A 24,395-nucleotide genomic window follows, 5' to 3' on the forward strand; every position below is an offset into this window, starting at 1 on the left:
GTGTCCTTAAATTTGCTTACATGGTTTCGCAAAATTATATGCTCTCTTATACATCTTAAAGAAGACATCTACATTTTAAAATCATTTTTGAAGAGTGATATTTCTAGTGTATTGTAAAAAAAGACATAAAATAAAAAATTTTAGGGTACTATTATGTCACTCTTTAATATTCCAGTGGAATCTAAGGTTATAGCTATAGAATCCTTACCATAAACCATTTTAAAAGTGCATAATCAAGCTCTTCATTTTAATGTTCCTTTTTTTCCTTCTTAAACATGTTTTTTCCGTACAGAATATTGCTCTAATATATTTTATGCTTAAAACACCCTACCACAGTCTTCTGGCAGAAAAATATATATCTCTGCCATTATATTTTATATGCATTTGTTATTTGGTTTTATCTGAACTCTACCTACTAGAATGCAAACTCCATATGGATAGAAATTTCTTTTCTGTTTGGTCACTGCTAAATTCCTAGCACTTGAGACAGGGCCTAACACAAAGTAGATGCTGGCTAAATATTTTTTGAATGAATGAAAGTGAAACTTAAAAGTGTTCAACTTTTCTATGCCCATGAGGCTCTATGTTTTAAATGTTTTGCTTTAGATTAAGTTATCATGACAATTATTATTAACACACAATTTTTAAAAACAATATAGAGTATATTAAAATGGTAATTATTAAGACAAAAAGTAAAATGTTAGGAATGTAGTTCTCAATGAGATAATGGGCTTTCCTTATTTTCATTATCACATATCCTTGGGGGAATATTACTTAGTGCTAGAGTGAGAGAGAGTTCAGTATCAATCCTATTTCATTTTTAAATATTCATAGATGTAAACACTAAAAGAACTTAATCACATACATAAAAATGTGAAGGTGACTATTTTTATAGCACTAACACTCAGTTCTTTGAACTACTCTTGACTTTGTGCCAAATGTTGCATAGTTATCTGTTACTGAAATAATTTTATTGATTCATCAGTTAATAGATTAAGTTATTCTTCATTTTTGTTGAAAGTTGAGTATAAAACTACCTGACTGGAATATGACGTTACCCAAGACACCACTGTTTCAAAGTGTCCTTTTATTTGATGTCCTTGAAGTATGTACCCCCCTGGATGTGCCTTTCTTTTGTAAAGGAAAAGTGGGCAAGCACAAAAAGGAAGGAGGTAGTAGGGGGAGGACAGGAAGGAGAGTGGGGGGTCCCACTTCCATCATGACCTTTAATTGGTCCTCAGGCAGATCGTTTTGAAGAAAGAGTATAAGTGGAACTAGAGACCTAGAAATGTATTGTCTTAAAACTGTGTCTCCTACTACTTACTAAGTTTTTCGCATATGCCTAGGTTATCCCAATTTAAGGGTCACTGTTCTAGGCTACCATTTAATTCTGCTGTGACAGCCTAACTCCCATTATTCTGAGCTGATACAGCTCAAGTAGAATAATGTCCTCTCTGATGATACAGTTGTCTCCCCTTATCCTCAGGGGATACGTTCTGAGACCCCCCCAGTGGATGCCTGAAACCCTGAATAGTATTGAACCCTATATATAGTTTTTTCCTATACCTATGATAAAGTTTAGTTTATAAATTAGGCACAATAAAAGATTAACAACAACTAATAATAAATTAGAACAATTATAATAATATGCTGTAATAAAAGTTATATGAATGTGGTCTTTCTGTCTCAAAATATCTTGTATAAATTTAATGCCTTTTCTGTCTTAACTAAGCTCTTACCATGCCTATTGGTGGTAACTTTTGCAGTTTAAGGTGTGACAGCAAAACTAGAATGAGTTTCTTTTTCTTTCTTCACAATAGCATGGATAGAAGATTTATTCTTACCATAGATCTTAGCAACCTCATCATATGACTTTTTTCCTTTCCTTATTAAGTCGAGAACTTTCACCTTTTCACTAAAAGGAAGCACTTTACTGCTTCGCTTTGGCATATCCAAATTGCCAGCATCACTACTCTTGCGCTTTGGTGTTGTTACTAAGTAAATTAAGGGTGACTTGAACACAGCACTGCAATATCGTGACAGTGGAGTTGATAACTGAGACAGCTACTAGGTAAATAATGGGCAGTATATGCTGGACAAAGGGATGATTCACATCCTGGGCAGGATGCAGTGGGATGGCACAGATTTCATCATGATACTCAGAATGGTGCACAATTTAAAACCTATGAATTGTTTATTTCTAGAATTTTCCATTTAGTATTTTCAGACCATGGTTGACCCATGGGTTGATCTGCAGGTAACTGAAATGACAGAAAGCAAAATCACAGATAAAGGGAGACTTCTGTAATGGAAATTGCACCAGTCTGAAATATCCCACAATAATAATATGCAAGTACTTCCTGTTGGGCCAATAATTGAACCATTACACTGAGCATTAATGCACTTATCTGACAGCACATCTTCCCACCTGGAGCCTGGCTGGTCACAAGCCAAGTCAAGGACAGTTGTGTTTTCCAAAAGATATTTTAGTCATTTGAACCAGAATAAGATATCTAATTATTATGAGAACTATAATTTATTGAAAAATCTTCATGATTGTGCAATTAAGTATATTATTTCTAGTTTTCATGGTAATCTAACCTGATGAGATAGGTATTGTTGTATATCCATCTGCTAATGAGAAATATGAGGTTGAAAGCTGTTGAGTAACTTGCCCAAGGTCACATGGCACAAGGGCCGCATAAAGAGCACAGGTAACAATGTTCACTTCAAATAGTAACAATAACAATAGTAATAGCAAGTAACCTTTATTGTGCACTATCTACAGCATTCCAGCTTATGAACATCAAGGATGGAGTACCAAAAAGCCGTGTTCTTTGAATCATATTGGTAGCAAGGACATAACACTAGAAAACCTCTTGCTTAAAATCATACACCTTGAGAAACTTGGCTGTTTGAAATCATATCAAAACTATAGGTTAAAAACAAACCAGCTTTAACTTGGAACGTATCAGAATGCCAGGTATGTTAAAGCAGTCCCGCTTGAATCTAGGAGCCACTCAGAATTGTCTCCTATTTTTGATAGGGTTCTTCAAAATCTTATGTGCTTGCCTAGAATGGTATATAAGATCTTTTCAGGTTTTGTTTGGATTGGTTGTGTTTCTGAACACAGATATTCCTTGCTTCACAAGTTTAATAAAATTGCATTTTAGAATCATACTACATTCTGGACCAAACATTGTTCTGAGCATTTTAGATGCCAATAATTTAATCCTCATAACAATCCCATGGACCATTTTGATCTCCATCTTACATTTGAGGCAATTGAGGCACAGAGAGATTAATAAACTTGCTTGAGGCCACACAGGAAATTATAGAGCTAGGACTCAACCCAAGCAGTCTGAATCCAGAACCCATACTCTTATTCAGCGTCATATGGCCCCTACAAAATAAAAACTTTTAATTCATAACTATACTAGAAAAATAGAAAGGAAACCTTTCACTGACTAGAAACCATGGGAAATAACTGAACTATGAAATGTAAACAGGAGCAGAGGAACCTTAGGCAGATAATGGGGTCAGAAGCTGGAGGGGGGTGAATAGAGAGGAGACAGAAGCAGGGGTAACTCTTGGGGTAATTAATTGGGTACAGTAGCAAGATATTCTGGGAGGTCAAACTCCTGGTACATTACTTCTTGGCTACTCAGGATGTCTGCATCCTAGAGCCATCAGTATGTGGGAGCTTGGCTTTGAGAAATGAGGCAGAACTCCAAGTGGCTGGCAAGACCTAGAAGTATGTGTCCTCACACCCAGAAGACCAGCTGCTGATGCACTCTGTCCCACGGGACACATTCTTCTTCTTCATCTTCATCTTCTTTTATTTTTTTTCTTTTTTGGTCACACCTCATGGCTTGTGGGATCTTAGTTCCCTGATCAGGGATTGAACCCGCACCCTCAGCAGTGAATGCACAGAGTCCTAACCACTGGACAGCCAGGGAATTCCCACATTCTGCTTCTAGGAGATCTCTTCAAACAGGCTGCTGCACAAATTCCAGCACCTCATCACAACCCTTAACCCTCTTTGGGTTGTGCAAAACACATACAACAGACAATATAATCAGAAATTTCAACCACAAAATTGAGTGCACAATCAAGAATCACCAAAAATTTAAGAATACAAAGAAAGGGAGCCCATGAATTTGAGTAACCAAATAAATTATACCTGAAAACTCAGAATGATACAAGTAAACACTTAATCTATTAAAAAACAATTAAACATATCATTAAATTAAAAATCTGACCACAGAAATTAAAATTCAAGAGAGTCAGTGCTGGTAGATGAAACAAAACTGGCTGTGTGTCAGTAATTGTTAAAGATAATTTAATGATAGATATATGGGTTTCATTGTATTTTTTTTTCTATTTTAATATATGTTTGAAATTTCCCATGGTAAGAGACTAAAGATCATATCTTAAAAAAGCTAAATAAAAGAATCAACATGATGAAAGATCAAGCCAAATGATTCTTACAGGACATACCACAAAAGATAAAGAAATTGAAAATATGCAAGCAAGCAAAATTAAATGACATGAAAGGTAGATCTAGAAGTTGTGACATCATCTTGTAGAAATTACAGAAGAGTGATAGGTCACAAATGCAAAGATGTAATAAACATGAACTGTAGGTTGAAGGAGATACCAAGTTAGATGATGATAGATAGATAAATAGATAAACTAACCAGCAACACCAAAAATACCTTACGTAGACATCACAGAGTGAAATTTCTGACTACTTGAGTCAAGTGGCAGAGGCAGAATTCAAAGGTAGGTCAAATTTAAAAAGTATTCTTCCCACTGCACTACAGGAAGAGCTAGGTTTGTGTTTGTATTTCCTCATTATAAGGCTATTGTATGAATTTATTCTAAAACATTGGTCCCCAACTTGGGGAAAGTACTACAAAAATCTGTAAGTAAAAGAGATTAAAGTAATTTGAAGTTTAAGAATGTGAAATACTAAAATTTCTATGAAAAGCAAAAAATTGCCCAGATTTAAGTTCTTTGTATTATGTTTTTTGTGATGATTCTGAATTTTTAAAGTAAAACATATGCTATTTCTGGCATTTTTAACACAAATATCTTCTTCACACCCGTTTTTCTGGTTATGCATATTCTTTTCTCAGTTATGCATAGTCTTATTTTCTATATTTCTGTGGGTCTCTTTCACATAAATATAGCCCAAAGAATTCTGTTCAAATATATTATTTTCTAAAATGAGTTTTATTTCCTCATTCACATACGTTATGATTGAAACATTGCTTTAGCTTAACTAGATGATGCATTTACTGTTAGAGACCATGGGTATTTTGTTTGGGTTTTTTTTTTTCATTCTTCCATGGCAAGTGTCCAAAGATAGTGCCTGATTATTTTTGATTGCAATAGATTCTAGCTCTAGGCTTTCTCTTCTCTGCCTTGCCATCCAGGCCAAGGGGTTAATTATCAACAGATATATACAAAATATTGGAGAAGCATAATAGGAATCATTAAGACATCATTTCATAGTGGTCATTCCCCCTCAAATTCTTTCTCTTATATGTAAAGGTTTTTGTATATCAGTTTTTCATAAGACAGGGAATAAACAGTAATTTTCTTAACATTTTGAGTACTATTATTAATGATTTGTCAGAAAGGTAAATATATGTAAGTTTAAAATCTTACTATAGTCTTGATCACTCCTAGAATGGGACTATCCTTACCCCTGGAAAAAGAATCTAAAGAAATAAAAAGCAATGTGTCACCTGTTGAGGCAAAACTATCACATAAGAAGAGAAGGTGATGGAGCAAGGAAGAGAGAGCGAAAACAAAATTAAAATCCTCCCTTAGAATGAGTCTGAAAGTAGTTATTAATGAGAGATATGTAAAGGGAAAGTTAGACTTTTGAATGCATTTATCATAAAATGAGTGCTTAGAAAATAGATAAATATAGATTTATTCAAGAAGCCTAGAAAAAGAGCAGGGAAAAACCTAAAGAAAGAAGAAATGATGTTACTATGGAAAAGCAGAAACTCAGAAAATGAAAACAAAGAAACTGTAGAAAGGACCAACAATTAAAATCTGGTTTTTAAAACGGCTAATAATATGGTGAATATTTTACATGATTGATAAAGTGAAAAAAAAGACATAAATAAATAACATAAATAGGAAGTAACTATAGTTCCAATGCAACTTTAAAAATAATTCATGAATGTTATTAATAATTTTAGTCCCATACATTTAAATAATTAGATAAAATGCATAATTTATAGAAGAATTGCCAATAATTTTGTTGAAATAGAAAAAAGAAAGACAATAACAACTAAACCTTGTCACAATTAAGGCAATTATTTTAGTATTCTAGAGGGTTCCAAACCATCTCTCCAAATAGGGGCTGGAAAATTTTATGTGAGTTTCATATAACCTTCAAGGAACAGATAACCTGTACTATGTGTAGCCTGTAAAAGGAATGAAAATTGCCAACTGATTCTGTTAGATTAATATATATTGATACCAAAGCCAAACAAATACAGTAAAGGAAAGGTCAATTATATAAACAAACTTCATTGTGAACTTAGAGGTGAAAATTTAAATGCAGTACTAAGAAATTAAATCTAACATTTATTAAGGACTATCCTAGTAGGTTGAAAGAGAAAAGTTATATGATCAACTTAATATTGTTAAAAGAAAATTTAAGAGAATATCTTTATGACCTTAAGGCAAGGAAGAATTTCACTATGGATTAATTGAGATATATTAATTTTAAAATCTTCTTCAGTCAGAAGAAGAACACTCATGAAAGAAGTTTTTAAAAATCTACAATTTGGAATAGATATTTATAACTGTGATATCTAATAAAGGATAATTATGCAGAAATAATAACTCCTATAAATATAGCAAACTCATGCAATGTATTGGAATAGAAGCTGAAATCTAATAAACATTGTGGAAAGAATGTTAGTAAAAAGGGATATTCAAATTTGAAAAACACACTTCAGATTAACAAAATTTACATCTATTGTTGGCAATATCTAGTGTTGGCTAGGATTGGGACCCTAGTGGAAGTGTAAATGCTATATCATTTGGAAGAGTATTTTGACAATATTAAATAAGTTGAAAATCTAGAGACTATGTTGCATATGCGCTCAAAGAAATGTATGAAAATGTTCATAGCATCACGAGTAATAGCAAAAAAATGGAAACATCGGACGGATAAATTGTGAAAAATCTTGCAGTAGATGTGGTACACCAGGGAAAATGGATGAACTACAGCTGTACATATCAGCTTGATTAAATCTTGAATACAACATTAAGTGAAGAAAGGACATTACTGAAGGATGCATACAGTATGATACCATTTATGAAAAATCTGAAAATATGCCAAGCAACTCTGGATTATTGTGTTGCAATGGTGTAAAAATGCATGAGAATGATAACCAAATTTAGGTTGATGATTATCTCTGGGAAGGCAAAGAAGGAGGAAGAAACTGCCATAAAATGTAAGAGAGGCAGTCAAAAAACATCAATTGTATTTGTAATGAGCTATTTCTTTAAAAAATATTAGAAGTTGAAGCAAATATGGCAAACTTTTAGAACTTGGTAGAGCTTGGTAGCTGGGTCTTGGTTCCAGACACTTGTTATGGTAAAGTCTTACTTTGTTGTATTTGAAATATTTCATGGTAACCAAGGTAAATGCATTTAAACCATAGAAACTGGAAACCGTTTTTAAAAAAAATGGGTTTGGGTAAGGGCTGTAAATTGGAGTTGGATTAAAATATTTAACTTTCTACTCTAAAAATCTGGGACCCTCATATGAAGGTAAGCATGTCCTTATCTTAACCTCAATATTCTGGCCAGAAGTTTAGGCCTGTTTCCCTGACTTTCTGAATTTTTCCAAATGGGATCTTTCAACAGTGATGATTTAGAGGTCTTATGGTAGCAGAGTCTTTAAACAATGGGATCACTAAGAGGTAAAACTGAAAAGTCAGAAGAAAAAGATTTCATGGGATTCAAGTAGAAGCTTGGCTATATATTAAGGAAGAAACAAGACAAATATACCTTCTATGTGATTGGGGGGAAAATTTGTATTTCTTTTTTTAGCTGTTTCTGGAGAAGGCTTTTAAAAGACCTCTTTATAGTCTCTTTTGAGCATTTTGTTTTCTTCTTCTCTGGGCATGGTTAACAAATTAAAGAGCTTATTTCCTCTCCACAGCTGTGTGTCATTGCCTTAGGGACTATTATGGGAACAAATTCTAAAGAAGTTCATTCTGCTGTCTAGCAGCAAGAGCTCTTAACATAAACAAGTTTGCAAACTCCCCGAGGACTGAGCAGATGTCTCTGATCATTCCTGCTGGCTACTCTGTCCTGCCGGCTGACCAGTGTGCATTCCCTGATAGCAGACCCCTGACCTATGAAGTAATGTTGCCCTGAAGATACTGGATGCAAAGACAGGTCTGAAGTAAATTCAGTGAATTTGCTTCTTTATGTGATCCTTAAGAGGTCATGGCTACAACAGCCAGGAGTAACCAATGATTGTTCAAATAGACTATATTTTAAGCTTATAGATATTTGTTAACTTTTACCATTTTCTTGACAATGAGAAACTCTAAAACTAAGGCCCTTTAGCAAGCCAGTATTTTCCAGTAGGGAAAAAAAAATGCGGATTTTAAAGTTCTGAATTCTTAAGTAGCTAAAACGGGCATGCTTTCACTGAAGATCCATCCATGAAATGAGAATTTTGTAAAGATTTTTTCAAAGTTAACAATATGATGATGAAGCTGTTGCTGGTTTCTTGTAATGTACTAAAGTAACAAGTTTGACTTCAAATATTTAAATCATTTTGTTTGCTAGACAACCTCACCTTATCAGAAAAGAATTTACTTAACAAGATTTATTTGCAGAATTGAGCAAGTGAGATTTTGGGAAATGGGATGAGGGTAGGGGTAATATAACTTTCTAGAATGTTAACTATCTCCTTCAAAGACAAAGGGAATGATTGTGGGTAGTTCAATGTATCTGAGATGGTTCCAGCTTGCTGAAAATGAACTTGATTGTGTATAAAAGTAATAAATCAGGCTCCTTCTAACTGCCTTTGAATAATAAAAGGTTGTTGGTAAATGGCTTTGGAATATGGTGATCTTAAACTGAGATGTCAGAGTCTTGGACTTTCAGAGTTGGAAGAGTTTTTCATATCAGTATGGAACTGTGGTTCAGGCAGGTTAATGGACTTGGATGACGCCACACATCACAATGGTCTAGATATCTTTTTTTTAAAAAAGAATTTTTTTTAGAGCAGTGTTAGATTTGCAGCAAAACTGAGAGGAAGGTATAGAGACTTCCCCTTTACTCTCTGCCCTCGCACATGCATAGCCTCCTCCATTATCAACATCTCCCACCAGAGTGGTACATTCATTAAAATTGATCAACCTACACTGACACTTCATAATCACCCAAGGATCAGTTTATCTTAGGGTTCATTCTTGGTGTTGTACATTCTATGGGTTTAAACTAATCATAGTTTTCAGTGCTCCCCAAATCCTCTGTGCTCCACCTGTTCAGCCTCCCTTCCCCCAACCTCAGGCAACTACTCATCTTTTTTTTGTCTCTATAATTTTGCCCTTTCCAGAATGCCATATAGTTGGAATCATATAGTATGTAGCCTTTTCAGATTGGCTTCTTTCACTTAGTCTTTCCACGGCTTGATAGCATAAAGAGTTAAATAGTATTCCATTGCCGGGACTACCACAGTTTATTTAACCATTTACCTACTGAAGGACATCTTGGTTGCTTCCATGTTTTGGAAATTATGAATAAAGCTACTATAAGCATCCATGTGTAGGTTTTAGTGTGGATGTAAATTTTAAACTCTGGGTAAATGCCAAAGAGTGCAATTGTTGGATCATACGGTAAGAGTATGTTTAGTTTTGTAAAAAACTGCCAAACTGTCTTGCAAAGCATCTGTACCGTTTTGCATTCCTATCAGCAATAAATGAGAGTTTCTGTTGCTCCACGTCCTCTCTAGTATGTGGTATTAGTGTTCTGATTTTGGCCATTGTACTGGATGTGGAGTGGTGTCTTGATGTTTTAATTTGCATTTCCCTGATGACATAGGATGTGGAGCATTTTTTCCTATGCCTATTTGCCATCTGTATATTTTCCTTGGTGAGGTGTCTGTTAAAGTCTTTGGCCCATTTTAGAATCAGGTCCTTATTGTTGAGTTTTAAGTGTTCTTTGTACATTTTGGATAACAGTCCTTTACCAGATGTGTCTTTTGCAAATATTTTCTCCCAGTCTGTGGCTTATCTTTTCATTCTCTTTACATTGTCTTGTGCAGAGAAGACATTTTTAATTTTAATGATGTCCAGTTTATCAATTATTTCTTTCATGGATCATGCCTTTGGTGTTGAATCTAAAATGAGTCATCACCATACCCGAGGTCATCTAGGTTTTCTCCTGTGTTATTTTCTAGGGGGTTAGTTTTATGTTTTATATTTATGTCTATGATCCATTTGGAGTTCATTTTTGTGAAGGGTGTAAGGTCTCTGTCTAGATTCTTGTTTTTTCTTTTGCATGTGGATGTCCAGTTTTTCCAGCACCACTTGTTGAAAAGACTATCTTTGCTCTACTGCATTGCCTCTGTTCCTTTGTCAAAGATCAGTTGACTATATTTATGTGGGTCTATTTCTGAGTTCTCTTTTCTATTACATTGACCTATTTGCCTATTATTTCTCCAAACCACACTGTCTTGCTTACTATAGCTTTATAGTAAGATTGAAATTGAGTAGTGTCAATCCTCCACCTGTTTTCTTCTTCAATACTGTGTTGACTATTTTGAGTCTTTTGCCTTTCCATATAAACTTAAAATCAGTTTTTCAATATCCACAGAATAACTTGCTGGAATTTTGATTGGGGTTGCAATGAATCTATAGATTAAATTGGGAAGAGCTGACAATATTTAGTCTTCCTAGCTGTGAACATGGACTATATCTCCATTCATTTAGTTGTTCTTTGATTTTGTTCATCAGAGATTTGTAGTTTTTCTCATATGGATTTTGCACATATTTTGTTAGATTTATACCTAGGTATTTAATTTTAGGGGTGCTAGTGTAAATGTTATTGTGTTTTTAATTTCAAATTCTACTTGTTCATGACTGGTATGTACGAACACAATTTACTTTTGTATATTAATTTTGGATCCTGCAGCCTTGCTATAATCATGTATTAGTTCCTGGAGTTTAGATAACATTTGAAAAAAATACTTAATCACATGTTTAGCTTAATTTTTGAGTTCTAAAGATGCTTAATTTTAATAAAAATCTGAACATATTGTTTTAAAACATGTATATTTAGCAAACACCCATTTATGAATCAGTCTTGACAAAAAGAATGAAAAAAATCAAACTTGAATCTGACCAAGACTCTAGGTCTTACTAATAATTTATAAGAAATTTAAGGGAAAACAGAATATGTTAGATGACATCATGGGCATGCATTAGAAAATTCCAGGGAGAGAAACTCTACTGGGTAAAAGATCTTGTTTCTTTAACACACACACCAATGTTATGAGGGAAACCTTAAATTAAAAGAAATTTAACAGACATATCACTCTAACATGGAACTTATTTATAAAAAGTGGTGTGTTTGGATGTGAAATAAACAAAGAAATGAGAACACTGATTCTTTATGGCAATTACGTAACTATTATTAACATATTTTAGGTGTAATAATGGTATTATGGCTTTTTTAGACAGTTACTGTCTTTAAGAAATACAAACTAAAATACTTTTAGATAAAATGATAGATGTCTGATATTTACTTCAAAACAATCAGGCTAGCGTGGGGTAGAGAGTACATATGGTGACAACCGTTGAGAGTAAGTAATAGGTTCACTGAGTTCCATAAACTATTCTCTCCACATATGTGTACACTTGAAAATTTCCATAACAAAAATAGAAAAATTCGTTGAACACTAACTAAACTAGAATTGCCATGAAGACCAGAATTATATCTTATCTTAATTATCCTTGCATCCCTAGAACGTGTCTCAATAATTACTTGCATAATTCATTAATTAATAATCCTTGATAATTTATGCATGAATCTGAGGTCTTATATGCAGGAAAATGCCTTCATGAGGCCTGAGAGGTGTTCACTATATCTTAACAAGACATGGCAGAAAAGGGCTCTAAAAATAAATTCAGTCTACTTAATGTGTTAATTTCTTTTATGTCCTGATCATACCTTGATTTAAATGATCTTGTCAATCTGAGGCTGTGAATAATATACTGACTATTAAAGAAGTCTCCTAGGGCTTCGCTGGTGGTGCAGTGGTTGAGAATCTGCCTGCCAATGCAGGGGACACGGGTTCGAGCCCTGGTCTGGGAAGATCCCACATGCCGCGAAGCAACTGGGCCCGTGAGCCACAACTACTGAGCCTGCGCGTCTGGAGCCTGTGCTCCGCAACAAGAGAGGCCGCGATAGTGAGAGGCCCGCGCACCGTGATGAAGAGTGGCCCCCGCTTGCCACAACTAGAGAAAGCCCTCACACAGAAACGAAGACCCAACACAGCCATAAATAAATAAATTAATTAAAAAAAAAAAAAAAGAAAGGAAAGGAATAAAATTCAATGTAAATATAAAATAAAAAGTCCAATTAAAAAAAAAAAAAAGAAGTCTCCTAAAAACTCTTCTAGTTAGGGCTTCCCTGGTGGTGCAGTGGTTGAGAATCTGCCTGCTAATGCAGGGCACACGGGTTCGAGCCCTGGTCTGGGAAGATCCCACATGCCGCGGAGCAAATGCGCCCGTGAGCCACAACTGCTGAGGCTGCGCGTCTGGAGCCTGTGCTCCGCAACAAGAGAGGCCACGATAGTGAGAGGCCCGCGCACCGCGATGAAGAGTGGCCCCCGCTTGCCGCAACTAGAGGAAGCCCTCGCACAGAGGCGAAGACCCAACACAGCCAAAATAAAATAAAATAAAATAAATAATAATTAAAGGTGCTAATAATTAAAAAAAAAAAACTCTTCTAGTTATTCTGAGAGCTACTTTATTTAAACTTCCAAAATTCTTAGTAAGTTAATTGAATAAACTTTTGTTCAGAAATTCAATATCAAAGATGTTATGGTCTGTGCTGGTGGTAAAACAAATAAATCTTTGCTCTTCAAGAAGCTAAGCTCAATGGTATAGATGAGAATATAACCCTCTGTTCAGAAAACTACCCAAACATTTTAGGGGTTCTGTGCTCATGAGGTATTGGGGACTTGATTTTTTTCCATCTCATCTTACTGCTTTAAAACAGTTATTGCAGCTGAAACTATAGTGGAATTATTTGTTATCTGAATCAGCTACTGTGTTCAGATCACATTATCCCAAGCTATATTACCTGATATATATGAAGAAAGGGTTTTACTATTGATGGCATCCAGTCTTTGGCTGTGGTGTTTTCCTTAATATCTCACCTGGCTTGATAAGCATAGTTAGTTCCTCTATTAAATGGCTTATCCTATTCAAAGATAGGCCGAAATAGTGCTAGATATACATTACCATTGTTTGTTTTTGGTGTGTGTGATTGTTGTTGGCTTTTTTTGCCACTGCCTTAGGTAGAAATCTATTCTAAATTAAGATAGAGTTCTGACTAGCCATTTGGAAAATGGCTTCTGTTTTCCACAGGTTAATTCAGATTTTTATTGCAATATTATTATCATTTCCACTTTTTACTCTATAATCCAGATTTTAAGATTACATTTACAAAATCAGAGGTTATCCTTGAACTATTAAAGAGGGAAAAAAATCCCAAACCCAAGAATGTGGTTATAACTTGGTCTAACCATGAGAATTCACACCTCCAACCCACACACAAGACAAAATTTTATTAGTGTACAGTTTGTACTGTATACTTTTATATTTCAGCCTGTCATGCTCTAAAAATGTGCTTTTTTTACTTGGATAAGTAATAAAAGTCACCCAATGGCTAAGCTGTTTTATGTCCAACTTCCACTGTGTGGCTGTACGACTTTGCAGAATGACTGATCATTGCCAAACAAGGGCAGAAGTTTACCAACTGTATGTCCTTTAGCAGGGTGTATGGTGTTTGGGCTCTGTCTCCCACTGAGAATTTTATCCTTACATGTGGTGTGTCTATTTTTTTATTTTACAAGTCCAAGTAACAATTTTATTCTAGTCTACAGAACAGTTTTTTTTTTTCTTTTACGTACTTTTGGTGGTTTTAGCAGTGTTCCTTTTGAGCAGGCTTTTAATGAACCCACAAAAAGTTATACTAAAAATAAAATATACACAATAAAACAATAAGCATCTAGATGTTCAGAGCTAAGCAGAGGTGATCTGATTGTGTCTATCACTGAGTAGCTCACCTACTTAAGAATTCACCAGCCGATCTCAGTTTTTCTACTTCGAATTCCCATGTAACTTGCCCAAATCAGAGAGTCCTAAACATACACACACAAAATAAACCCTCTTTTAAAGCCACATCAGGACAAAAATTCAATTAGAAAGCCTAAATGTGTTATCAAATTGACAAGTGCATTGATGAAGTTTATTACTAGAAAATAGGCACTATCTTTCCATGTCTATTTTAAACTTCCTAGAAATACAAATTCCTTTGAAAGAACTAAAGGACAATATCTTAGGGTATGTAAAGAATAGGCAGGACCTCATATGCATCTGACTAAACATCATCCAATCTTCTCAGGAGCTGCCATGAGAGAGGGAATTCTAACTACAGACTGTCATCCTGGAATCTTCTTTTCCATGAACACTTTATTATGCAAGTGCAAGGCCTGCGTATGTCAGTTGCTGAGTCGAGTGTGAGGCATACAAAGAAGGACATCTTCTCCAGTGCCAGTGCTAGGCACCTCTGACAAGAGCAGAGCAGTCTGTTGGGCACCCAAACCTCTCAGGTCTACCCCTCCACTTCTACTTATGTTGGAAATAAATTTTGGTCCCTGTTTAGGATAAGTTTATGCCTTTAAGGACTTTTTTCTAGCAAATAGATAGACATGTTTTTTAAAATAATGTTAAATTTCACTTTTTAAACTTGCCTTTCTATTTATAAAATTCTAGGATTTTGGAAAAAGGTTTCAATAGGGGATTTTCTAGCGCCAGTGGCAGGCTTAAGAGAAAGTAAAAACTATGTCACATAAGAGAATGCATAATTGTGAACAAAAACTGAATGAATACTTAATCATGATGACAAAGTTTACTAATATAAATTACAAAGTTGACTATTTAATTAACAATATAGTATTCAAAATTTAAAGGCAGAAGGTAGCAAACTGACATAAATGAAACCTTATAGTAACTGGCAGGTCTTAGACTAACGTTAGCTTAACTAGTGGTAGATACTCTTTGGCCAATCATACTGATACACAGGAAAAAAAGGCATCAGGGCTCTGCCTTAGCAGCCTCATTGCCTGGAATCAATTCATTGCCATTAAGAACACCATGAATGTTCTAATGATCTATGGCCAGTGAAAATCCAACAGTCCTCTGGGGCTGTTAATGCAGATAATCTTGACTCTGCTAATCCTTGCACCATAACTGACTGACTCTGTATGTCTCTTTCCATGAGAGGGAATCTGAATGGGTCAAGCTTACAGAGAGCTGCTTTCAGGTCAGATCCATATTCTGAGTTGACTCAACGGTCCCAGGAAGACAGAGTTACATGGGTCAAATCTTGGTAAACTGTGAGTCTATGGTAGTATAAGACTATACTACCACTGGTGGTGTACAGGCACAGCTGGATTTCTGTGACTTTTTAGAAGAATGTAGTATACCCCTACAGAGAAGACTCTGTAGGGGTATGGACTGTCTGGTACAAGAAAAATATTTTATTATATAGCTACCCATAAATGCCATCATTATATATTTGCTGATAAAATCTACTATATTTCAATATATTTAAAGATTATATAATAAGCATTTGTTATTCAGAATCAAAATTCTTACTACTTGCGCTTTCAGCAAGTAGAGCATAATCGATGATTATTTATTCATTTATTTAACAGATATTTCTTGAGTATATACTACATGGCAGACACTGCTAGATATGGAGAACGCAAGGGAGAAATTATAGACATAAAGCTACGGGTCTTGTGGTGGATATAGAGGTGCAAATGGACAAATTTAATTGTGTTAGGCAGGCTATGATAGAGGAAACAGGAATACTCTTTGGTCACATAGGACAGGCATTTATTTGTAACCTGTACAATCTGGGAGGGCTACCTAAAGATAATTACACATGGGCCAAACCACAAAAATTAGAATATGGGAGAGGAAAAAATGCAGAATAATGTCTAAGTTCCTGCCTTGAGGGACCAGATGATTGATGGTGCCATTCACTAGAAAGGAAAAAGAAATAGGAGAAAAAGCAAGATTGGGATGAAAAACATGCATTTAGTTCTACACATGTTGAGTTTGAAGTACTTCAGGAATCTCTAAATGGAGAGGAGCAGTAGGTAGATGGATATACAGTTCTGAATGTAAAGAGATCTATGCTGGAAATGAAGCTCTGGGATTCATCAGCTTATAAAAGATACTTGGAATCATGGGAGTGAATAAGATCACCCAGAGACAGTAGGTAGAATGAGAAAAGAAAAGATGAAAAGGCAAAATCTCATGGAACATCCTTATGCAAGGGGAAAAGGAAGAAGGAAAACACAGAGACTGGCCAGAGAAGAGATGTAATAGGAAAATTAAGGGTTTTGACAAGAGCCGTTGAATAATAGAAGTAGAAGCCATATTACAGTGACTTGAGGTGTGATTAGACAATGAAGGTCAGTATGAATAGACATTTTAAAAATGTATTTGGCTGTCAAAGTGAGGAAAGACAGGGTGATAACTAGGGGAAAAGGTAGAGATTGAGAAAGATCGTACAAATGGAAGAGGCTTGTACAAATTTAAAACACTGATGAAAAAATCCAGTAGAGAGAGAGGAACTTTGCCTACAGAGAGGAGGTAGACAGTAGAGCAAATTCCCTGAAAGCAGGGGGCAGTTGGGGGCAAGACAAGAAAAAAAGCAATAAGTTTCAGAAAGAAGCAGAAGCAACTTCGTCACTGTAAAGAAAAGAAGAGAAAGAAAAGAGAAAAGACAACAAGATGGTTTGTAAATGCAGATACATATGCAATTTTTTTTTTTTTTTTTTTGTGGCCTCACCACGCGGCTTGCAAGATCTTAGTTCCCCGGCCAGGGATCAATCTCCTGCCCCCTGCAGTGGAAGAGCGAAGTCTTAACCACTGGACCGCCAGGGAAGTCCCATATGTAATTTTAATAGTGGCAAGTTCTCATCTTACTGGCAATTTGTTTTAGTATGTTTAAAAATCTACCCATAACCAAGTCTTTACATGGTTGTCATTTATAAACCTTGTTTTACACTAATATTTTTATCTAACATAACTCATGTAGTTAAATGAATTTTCTTTTTCTGGATAGTTTTTAGAATTTAGCATATTTAAACATTAATTTGAAATATAAAATACACAGGTATACAAACACTTTGTATGACATAATCAGTTTCATTTTTACTTCTATCTTACATAATTTCTACCTTTGTACTGTACCCTTAGTTTTGCATAAGGATTTCCCTCTGGTGGATGGAAAATAAATTTAAATTTGAAATTTTAGCTCCAGATTTTAGATTTAGCTGGCAATCTGTATAAATAGTTTCAGAAATGTAGCTTAAGCTGTATTACTAGCTTAAAAAATAAAATAATCAGAAATTCAGGCAAAAATGTTTGCAAAGATGTTTACTGAATCATTGTTCATAAAATAATACATACCAAAAAATTGTATACAATCTGCAATTCAAACACTCAGAGTGGATGTGTATATTATGACTAACAAAATACATACCCATTTACAATATTATTCACAAAGGTTTTAAATAATATAGATAAATGTTTACATGACAATGATTGATAAAACAGTATACAAAATTGCACAGATAATATTTTTATTATGTTAGTATAAACATGCATTAAGGAAGTATACAAGATTATTTGATAAGTTGTTATCTGTTTTGATTCTTACTTTGTTTTTTCTACTTACCTGTATTTTCTAAAATGGGAATGTAGAAGTTTTATAAGCAGAAAAATTAACATTATATTTTGAGAAATATATTCTTGGATTGTTCTGTTTTGAGAAACATGTGTTTAGATTGTTTCTAATAAGTAAACTTTTAGATGATATTCACACCTGGAAATAAATCTGTTTCATCTTAAGTGTCAGACCTGATATTTACCTAGCTATCCAGTTCTATTTTGTGGTGTTCTTTTTCTTCTAAATTTTCCATTAATTTTTCTTTTCCTGAGAGTTAAAACATTTATATGTAATAAAGGGAGTGCAGACTAAATACAAAGACAAAAAAAGGATCAATTCCATTCGATTGAGGATTTGACGTAGTTAACGTGAATCATCTCTCTCTGCCTTTCCTCTAGATCTTTCCAGCTGGAGCTCCTTACTTGGTCTGTGCCTTAGAGGACGATATGTACTATACCTGTACTGGAGCATTTTAATATTTGTTAGAATTTTTCCTAGTGCTAGGTCATTTTGGGCAAGAAGTCATTGCCAGTTAGAAAGAGGCAGAAGAAAAAGCAAAAATAATGTACTCTAAAAAGGATGGTGCTTGCAAATTGCACATAACTGTGTTATTTTAAGCCAGTAAGAGCTGGGTTTGGTGGTGGCAGCCACATATATCCTGGAGCGTGTCATTGAGGAGAACCAGGTATTATAGGAGCCACAGGCAGACTGTACAATTAGGGTTGGGTGAAAGGATTGGGTAATCCTGCAATAGTCACTGTTACATAACAAGCCAGTTGCTGCCCAGGGATATGAGCGGTAACTGAATATTATAGCGGGAACTGTTAGCTTGGCTGCAGCCAAGGGTCACTGGCTGTTTCCATTACAAATCTTGTTTTGTAGTTGCTTTATAACCCAGACAGTTTAATTCACGTCAGGCTAAAACCTGGCATTCAAATTAGAAGCCTAGAGGCACTTTTATTTTTTTTCCAAAAAGAGAATTTTGAGCTAGAAAGGACCAGAGAGATCATCTAGTCCAACTTCTATTTTCCAGAGAAGAAGATGGAGGCACACAGAAAGAGTAAGATGTACGTAATGTCATACAGTGAGCAGGACACAGACCCAGAACTAGGACACAGTTTTTTCTGCCTTCCCGCTTAAAACAAACCAAACCAAACCCAAACCAAAACAAAATAAACCTCTACTAACCTACGTTAATTTAATTCTTTTTTAATGTAGAGAAGTCAGAGGAAACAGATGTTGACTCTCTTTTATTCACTAGGGATCCCTCTGGACGTGTTGAGTGACTTGCTCAGGGAAACACAGATTGTTAAGTGGTAGAACAGGAAGGAACTCAGATCTATTTTGTGACTATTTAGCAGTTTTATAGCCCTTTTTCTCCAGTCTTACCAATTATCTATTCAATTGATTTATTCAATATCCAGAAAGAAACGACTATTAAACCACTGATAAATAGGGCACTAGTTTACTACATTCTCATGGTTATAAAATGAATCATCAATTGAATTGGAAAAGAAGGAGAGATATGAAGCCAGGATCATGTTTCTATAAAACCACAATTGGCTGAAAAAGGAGCTCAGTCAGTCAAACGAACAATCATTTTATCTCCATAAAATCTCCATAAAATCTCCATAAAAAAATCATTTTATCTCCATCTCCATTTTATCTCCATAGTGGATTGTTTTTCTTTGATAAATTCCAACAATTATTTTGTCAATATTAAAGTCAGAATTTTTGATGGAAATGGAATAAATGACTTTTTTTGAATTATGTATTACATCCCATTGGCTGGAGTCAGAAATTATATATACATCTTGACTTCATGCACAGCTAGCTTTCCTGAAATCCTACCTAGAAGAGCACCTTACATCATTGTACCATGGCTCAGTATTTAAAAGTGACCTGCTCTCTCAGATATGGAAGATCAGTCTATCATGGCAGTAGAGTGGGACTTTTTAAAAGTTTATGCCATAAAATCAGCATTCAAATGTCAAAACCTAGTTCTATACCCAGCATACACGTAGTACTCCTCCTCTCTCTACCTTCACCTGTTTTTAAACCCAAGATGCCCGAAACTTTTCTGAATGTGTCTTTTTCCTCTAGCAAATTGTTCTTTGAGAAAAGGGACTATGCTTTGCTTTTCCTATTTTTATTCCTTCTTCCATATACCATAACCTGCCCTGAACCATTGTGCTTTTCACTGGGCATACACACCATCAAAATTTCTACTATTTATGATGTTATTTACCTGGAGATGTACCTGGGCAGAGTATAGGATTATTGTATTAACAATTGTCATTTCTTGTAGAAGAATACGATGATAAATTGAATTAAACCCAGTTTAAGAGAGGAGAAAGAGAAAAATGCTGAGGAACCCCAGACTTTACTTTTGTTTACAAGAAGTCAGAAATGAGTTGGAAGATAGAAATTAGAAATTCCCGAGTGGAAACTGATAAACTTAACCCAACCAAGAAACTTTGTCTCTTGTTTCTTGTACATTTTTCAGTAATTTTGTGCCCCTTCTCACCTTTATTTCCCAAAATAGGATGTCACATTATGATTACATTTTGTTTATACTTTCTGTCTGTGGTCATTATTATTCTTTATGTTTATGACATCGACAGCCTGAAATTCCTATAAACTAGGAAAACCATACTGAGGAAGTGGGTGGTAATTGGCAAAAGGAAAGCATAATATGGGGAGAATTAGTCAAAGGCTGTTGTAATAATCTGGCTCAGTTAGAAGATTCATTTGTTTTGCATTTCTTGTCCAATGTATTATAACATTATTGGAGATGACTTCATAGATCAAGTGTCATTAAGAAACCTCATATTTTTATTTAGCATGAAGAGATCCAAACTTGCCAGAAAGTCAATATTTATCAGAGTCACTTTATTTAATATTTTTATTTTCTCCATAACTAACCCCCATTTCTGGAGTTGACAACTTTAGTCAGTGGTTTTAGGTATCCTCATTCTGTCGGAAAAGGTGTGTGCCACCAACCTAAGTTCTTGTTGCGAAGAGTGAGACCAGGCCAAGGGTGCTTTTTTACTGAATAGCATGTCTCTGTGGTTTAAAAGGATGGGTATTAGTGGACTTCTTGGCATTATTGTTAGGTTTCAGTGGTGTTTGGGGTCTTATTTTAGGAGATTGGGGCCATCAAACTGAGCATTTATATCTTGTAGGAAGCACAAGTCTTTGTGAAAAATCCTTCTGCAGACACTCAAATTGCATAATAACAAAACCCAAAATGCATTACAGGGAGCTTGACATGTAAATGAAATTCTCTGTGCTATTTGGTTTCAAAGCCACTAAAAAGGAAAATTGGTTTGGGATGAAATGAAAACTATTCAGAATCCTTGTTGTAAATCTGAACGCTTGAAGGAGTTGGAAAAACGGACCCATCTTTCTAATGACCCAAACATTGCTTTTCTGTAATCACAGAAGTATCAGAATTGCATGAAACTCCATGCTACCCACATTCTCAGCCTGTGTGAAATTGCATCTTGTGATTTCTAGGAATCTATGTGATTTCCACAATGTTGAGAAATAATTCTATAATAAAATGTGTTTTCTGAAAGAAAAAGTGATTTGGGCTTATTACACAACTTAACTGTTTAACCAGATACACACATGGTTATACTCACATATTTATATATTAGGTGAATATATTTGTCCCAATTTTCTGTCCACATATTTAGAATTCTTTCATTGTATATTGCATTCTACTACCCATTACTAATGCTATTTTTTATATGTGTAATTGTTTAATAACATCCAAAATATTTTCACATCAATCATCTAATTTTTTTTTTTTTTTTGGCTTAAACAGTACAATTTATTATTTGCCATTCTGGAGGTCAGACGTCTGACGTGACTTTCACTGAGCTAGAATCGAGGTGTCTGCAGTGCTGTGTTTCTTTCAGAGGCTCTAGGGAACATCCATCTCCTTTGCTTTCTAAGCTTCTAGAGGCTGCCTGCTCTCCTTACCTCATGGCCTCCCCTTCCTCCATCTTCAAAGCTAGTAATGCTTCGTCCCTTTGACCCTTCTTTTGTCCTCACATATCTCTCTCCAATCATCTAATTTTTATCTCCATCTTTTTGCTTCTCATTCTGAGAAATTTTCCTTGATGTGACTAGGTCTTCTACCAGGACTATTCTTTTATTCATCCTATTTATGAATAACTTTATTTCCACAATCATGGTTTTAAAATATGTTTATTTCTAGAAGCATAGTTCTAAATTCCAAGAAAACTTTTGGTTCTCTGGCTTTTCTTTTTTCATAGCAGCATATTTTGGTTTTATTGATACAATGTTCTCTGGAATCTTGTTGAGGATGATTATTTTAAATTTCCCTTTAAGAGGACTTCTCTTTTTTCCCTGGGTCTTGGTTCCCTTCTTTATTCTTGTTGGTTTTCTCCCAATACTTGATGACCTGTAGTGGTTTGTTTATATATATGAATGGAACACAGAAAGGAAGAAGAGAGAAAGATGAGGAAATGGTATGTTGATTTCTCCACTGACTAGTTTTATTATTCATCCCAGAATCTACATTGTGGTATTTAATACCACAGTATGTGGGAGAGGGAAAGTTTTGACTCATACTTAAGGGTGCAGCCTAAAGTAAAGGTCAACTTGACCTCCTAAATCTGTATACTTTGATTCAGCAATTCTATTTCTAGAAATTTACACTAAGGAAATAATCAAGGTTGTATGTACGAAGGACTAAGTATAAGAATGTTCATAACAGTCACAACAATACAAGAATAAAAGCATACAATGTCAGTGTCAAAATTGGTGTGCTGGATAAATAAGCTATAATGATTCAAATAACGGGAAATAACAGTCTTTAGAAGTTATGTCTTAAAGCACTATTTAAGGAAAAAAAAGAAAATGTTCACAATAATGTTAATAAAAAGAGAAAATATCTAATTGTCTAAATAATATGACCTTATTTAGAAAATAAAATGGGAAATGTGTGTGTGCATGTGTGTACTAGAAGGAAATACACTAAAATATTAACTAAGGTTATCATTGATGGCAAGAACATTGTAGTTGTTTTTGTACTTTATTGCAATAATTTTGTTCCTCTTATTTATAATTCACAACTTCTAAAATTTTTATCATATTGTACTTAATCTATATAAAATGTATGTAACATATGTTATGAAGCATAATAAAATAAAAACAGTGAATCCATATTCAGATACATGAGCTAGAATATTATCAATAGCTTTGGAAATACCTGTGTATACTTGTGTATTTCTCCAAATCTCATCTTTCTATCCCTAAAGGTAACTACTCTCCTGACTTTTGAGTTTATTGTTCACTTCTTAAAGTTTCCCAAAATATATTTCTTAACAGGTGAATAGTTTAATTTTTCTTGTTTTTGAGTCTTATAAAATTGAATCATATGATATGTAATATTTAATCACTTTTTTCCTACATGTGCTTCAAGGTTTCATTGTTTTCACTCCTATATCCTGGTCCACTGTGTCACTATATATTCCTATTTATATATAATATCTTCTGTTCATTGTCATTTAAGTTTCAGGTATTTTTTGTTATATGAATAAAGCTGTTAGAAGATTACTATGCCTGTCTCAAGATCCAGGACATATATGAAAAGATTTCTCTAGATGATATATCCCTAATAGGTAGGGATATTGACTTTTTTATGATAGGAAAAGTCTTTTTTGAAAGTGGCAAAGTTTTAAATTTATTTAGGTTTTCCTTAATGTCTCTCAATAGTATTTAAAAGTTTTCTCTATAAAGGCCTTATACATTTTCCTTAGATATGTTTCTATGCATCTTATACTTTGTGTTGATATAACAAATGGTATCTTTTTTAAAATTACATTTTCTAATGCTTTATTGTAACTATATACAGCTTTTTATATATTAAGTTTTTCAAGCACCTGACCATATTGCTTTATTAATTATGTTGATTCTTTGCAGTTTTTTATCTGTGAATTATAAAGATTTTAGGTTTTTCCCCCCAAACCTTAGAACTTATCTTTCTTTTTGTCTTACTTGACAGTCTTAGACTTCCATGTTGAATGGGAGTGGTCTATTTATTTCTGATTTTAAAGGGAGCACTTTTAATATTTTACCTCAAAGGTTGATGTTTAGTGTATGTTTTCTGTTGAACTCTTTTATCAGATTGTGTAAATTATCTTTTTCTCCTAACTTACTAAGAGTTTTTAAGATCATAAATGATGAATTTTAGCAATTATTTTCTCTACCTACTGAGATTATTATATAATGCCTTTTTCTCTTAAAATAGTGAATTACATTCATAGGTTTTTCTAAGCTAGTTAACATTGTTAAATTTCTTGATCATAATATGATCATGG

The 24,395-nt window shown here is 34.4% G+C and overlaps 1 protein-coding gene across 6 annotated transcripts in view; it reads right to left on the minus strand.

The window, feature by feature from the left end:
- LOC309635344 (uncharacterized protein) overlaps positions 1-24,395 on the minus strand; it is a 334,869-nt gene that overhangs the window by 70,646 nt on the left and 239,828 nt on the right. Inside the window, exon 6 of one of the 6 annotated variants that reach the window (XM_082406396.1) lies at positions 19,674-22,474. The exons of 4 other annotated variants lie outside the window; for them this stretch is intronic. In XM_082406396.1, the coding sequence (XP_082262522.1) occupies positions 22,440-22,474 (35 nt within the window). In that variant the 3' untranslated portion in view covers positions 19,674-22,439. Of the gene's footprint in view, positions 1-19,673; positions 22,475-24,395 lie in introns of those variants that run through there. One more of the 6 variants, XR_014248777.1, reaches the window with a different exon arrangement.

The sequence above is a fragment of the Balaenoptera borealis genome, assembly GCF_965194805.1.
Source record: "Balaenoptera borealis genome assembly, chromosome: 9".
NCBI classification, from domain to species: domain Eukaryota; kingdom Metazoa; phylum Chordata; class Mammalia; order Artiodactyla; family Balaenopteridae; genus Balaenoptera; species Balaenoptera borealis.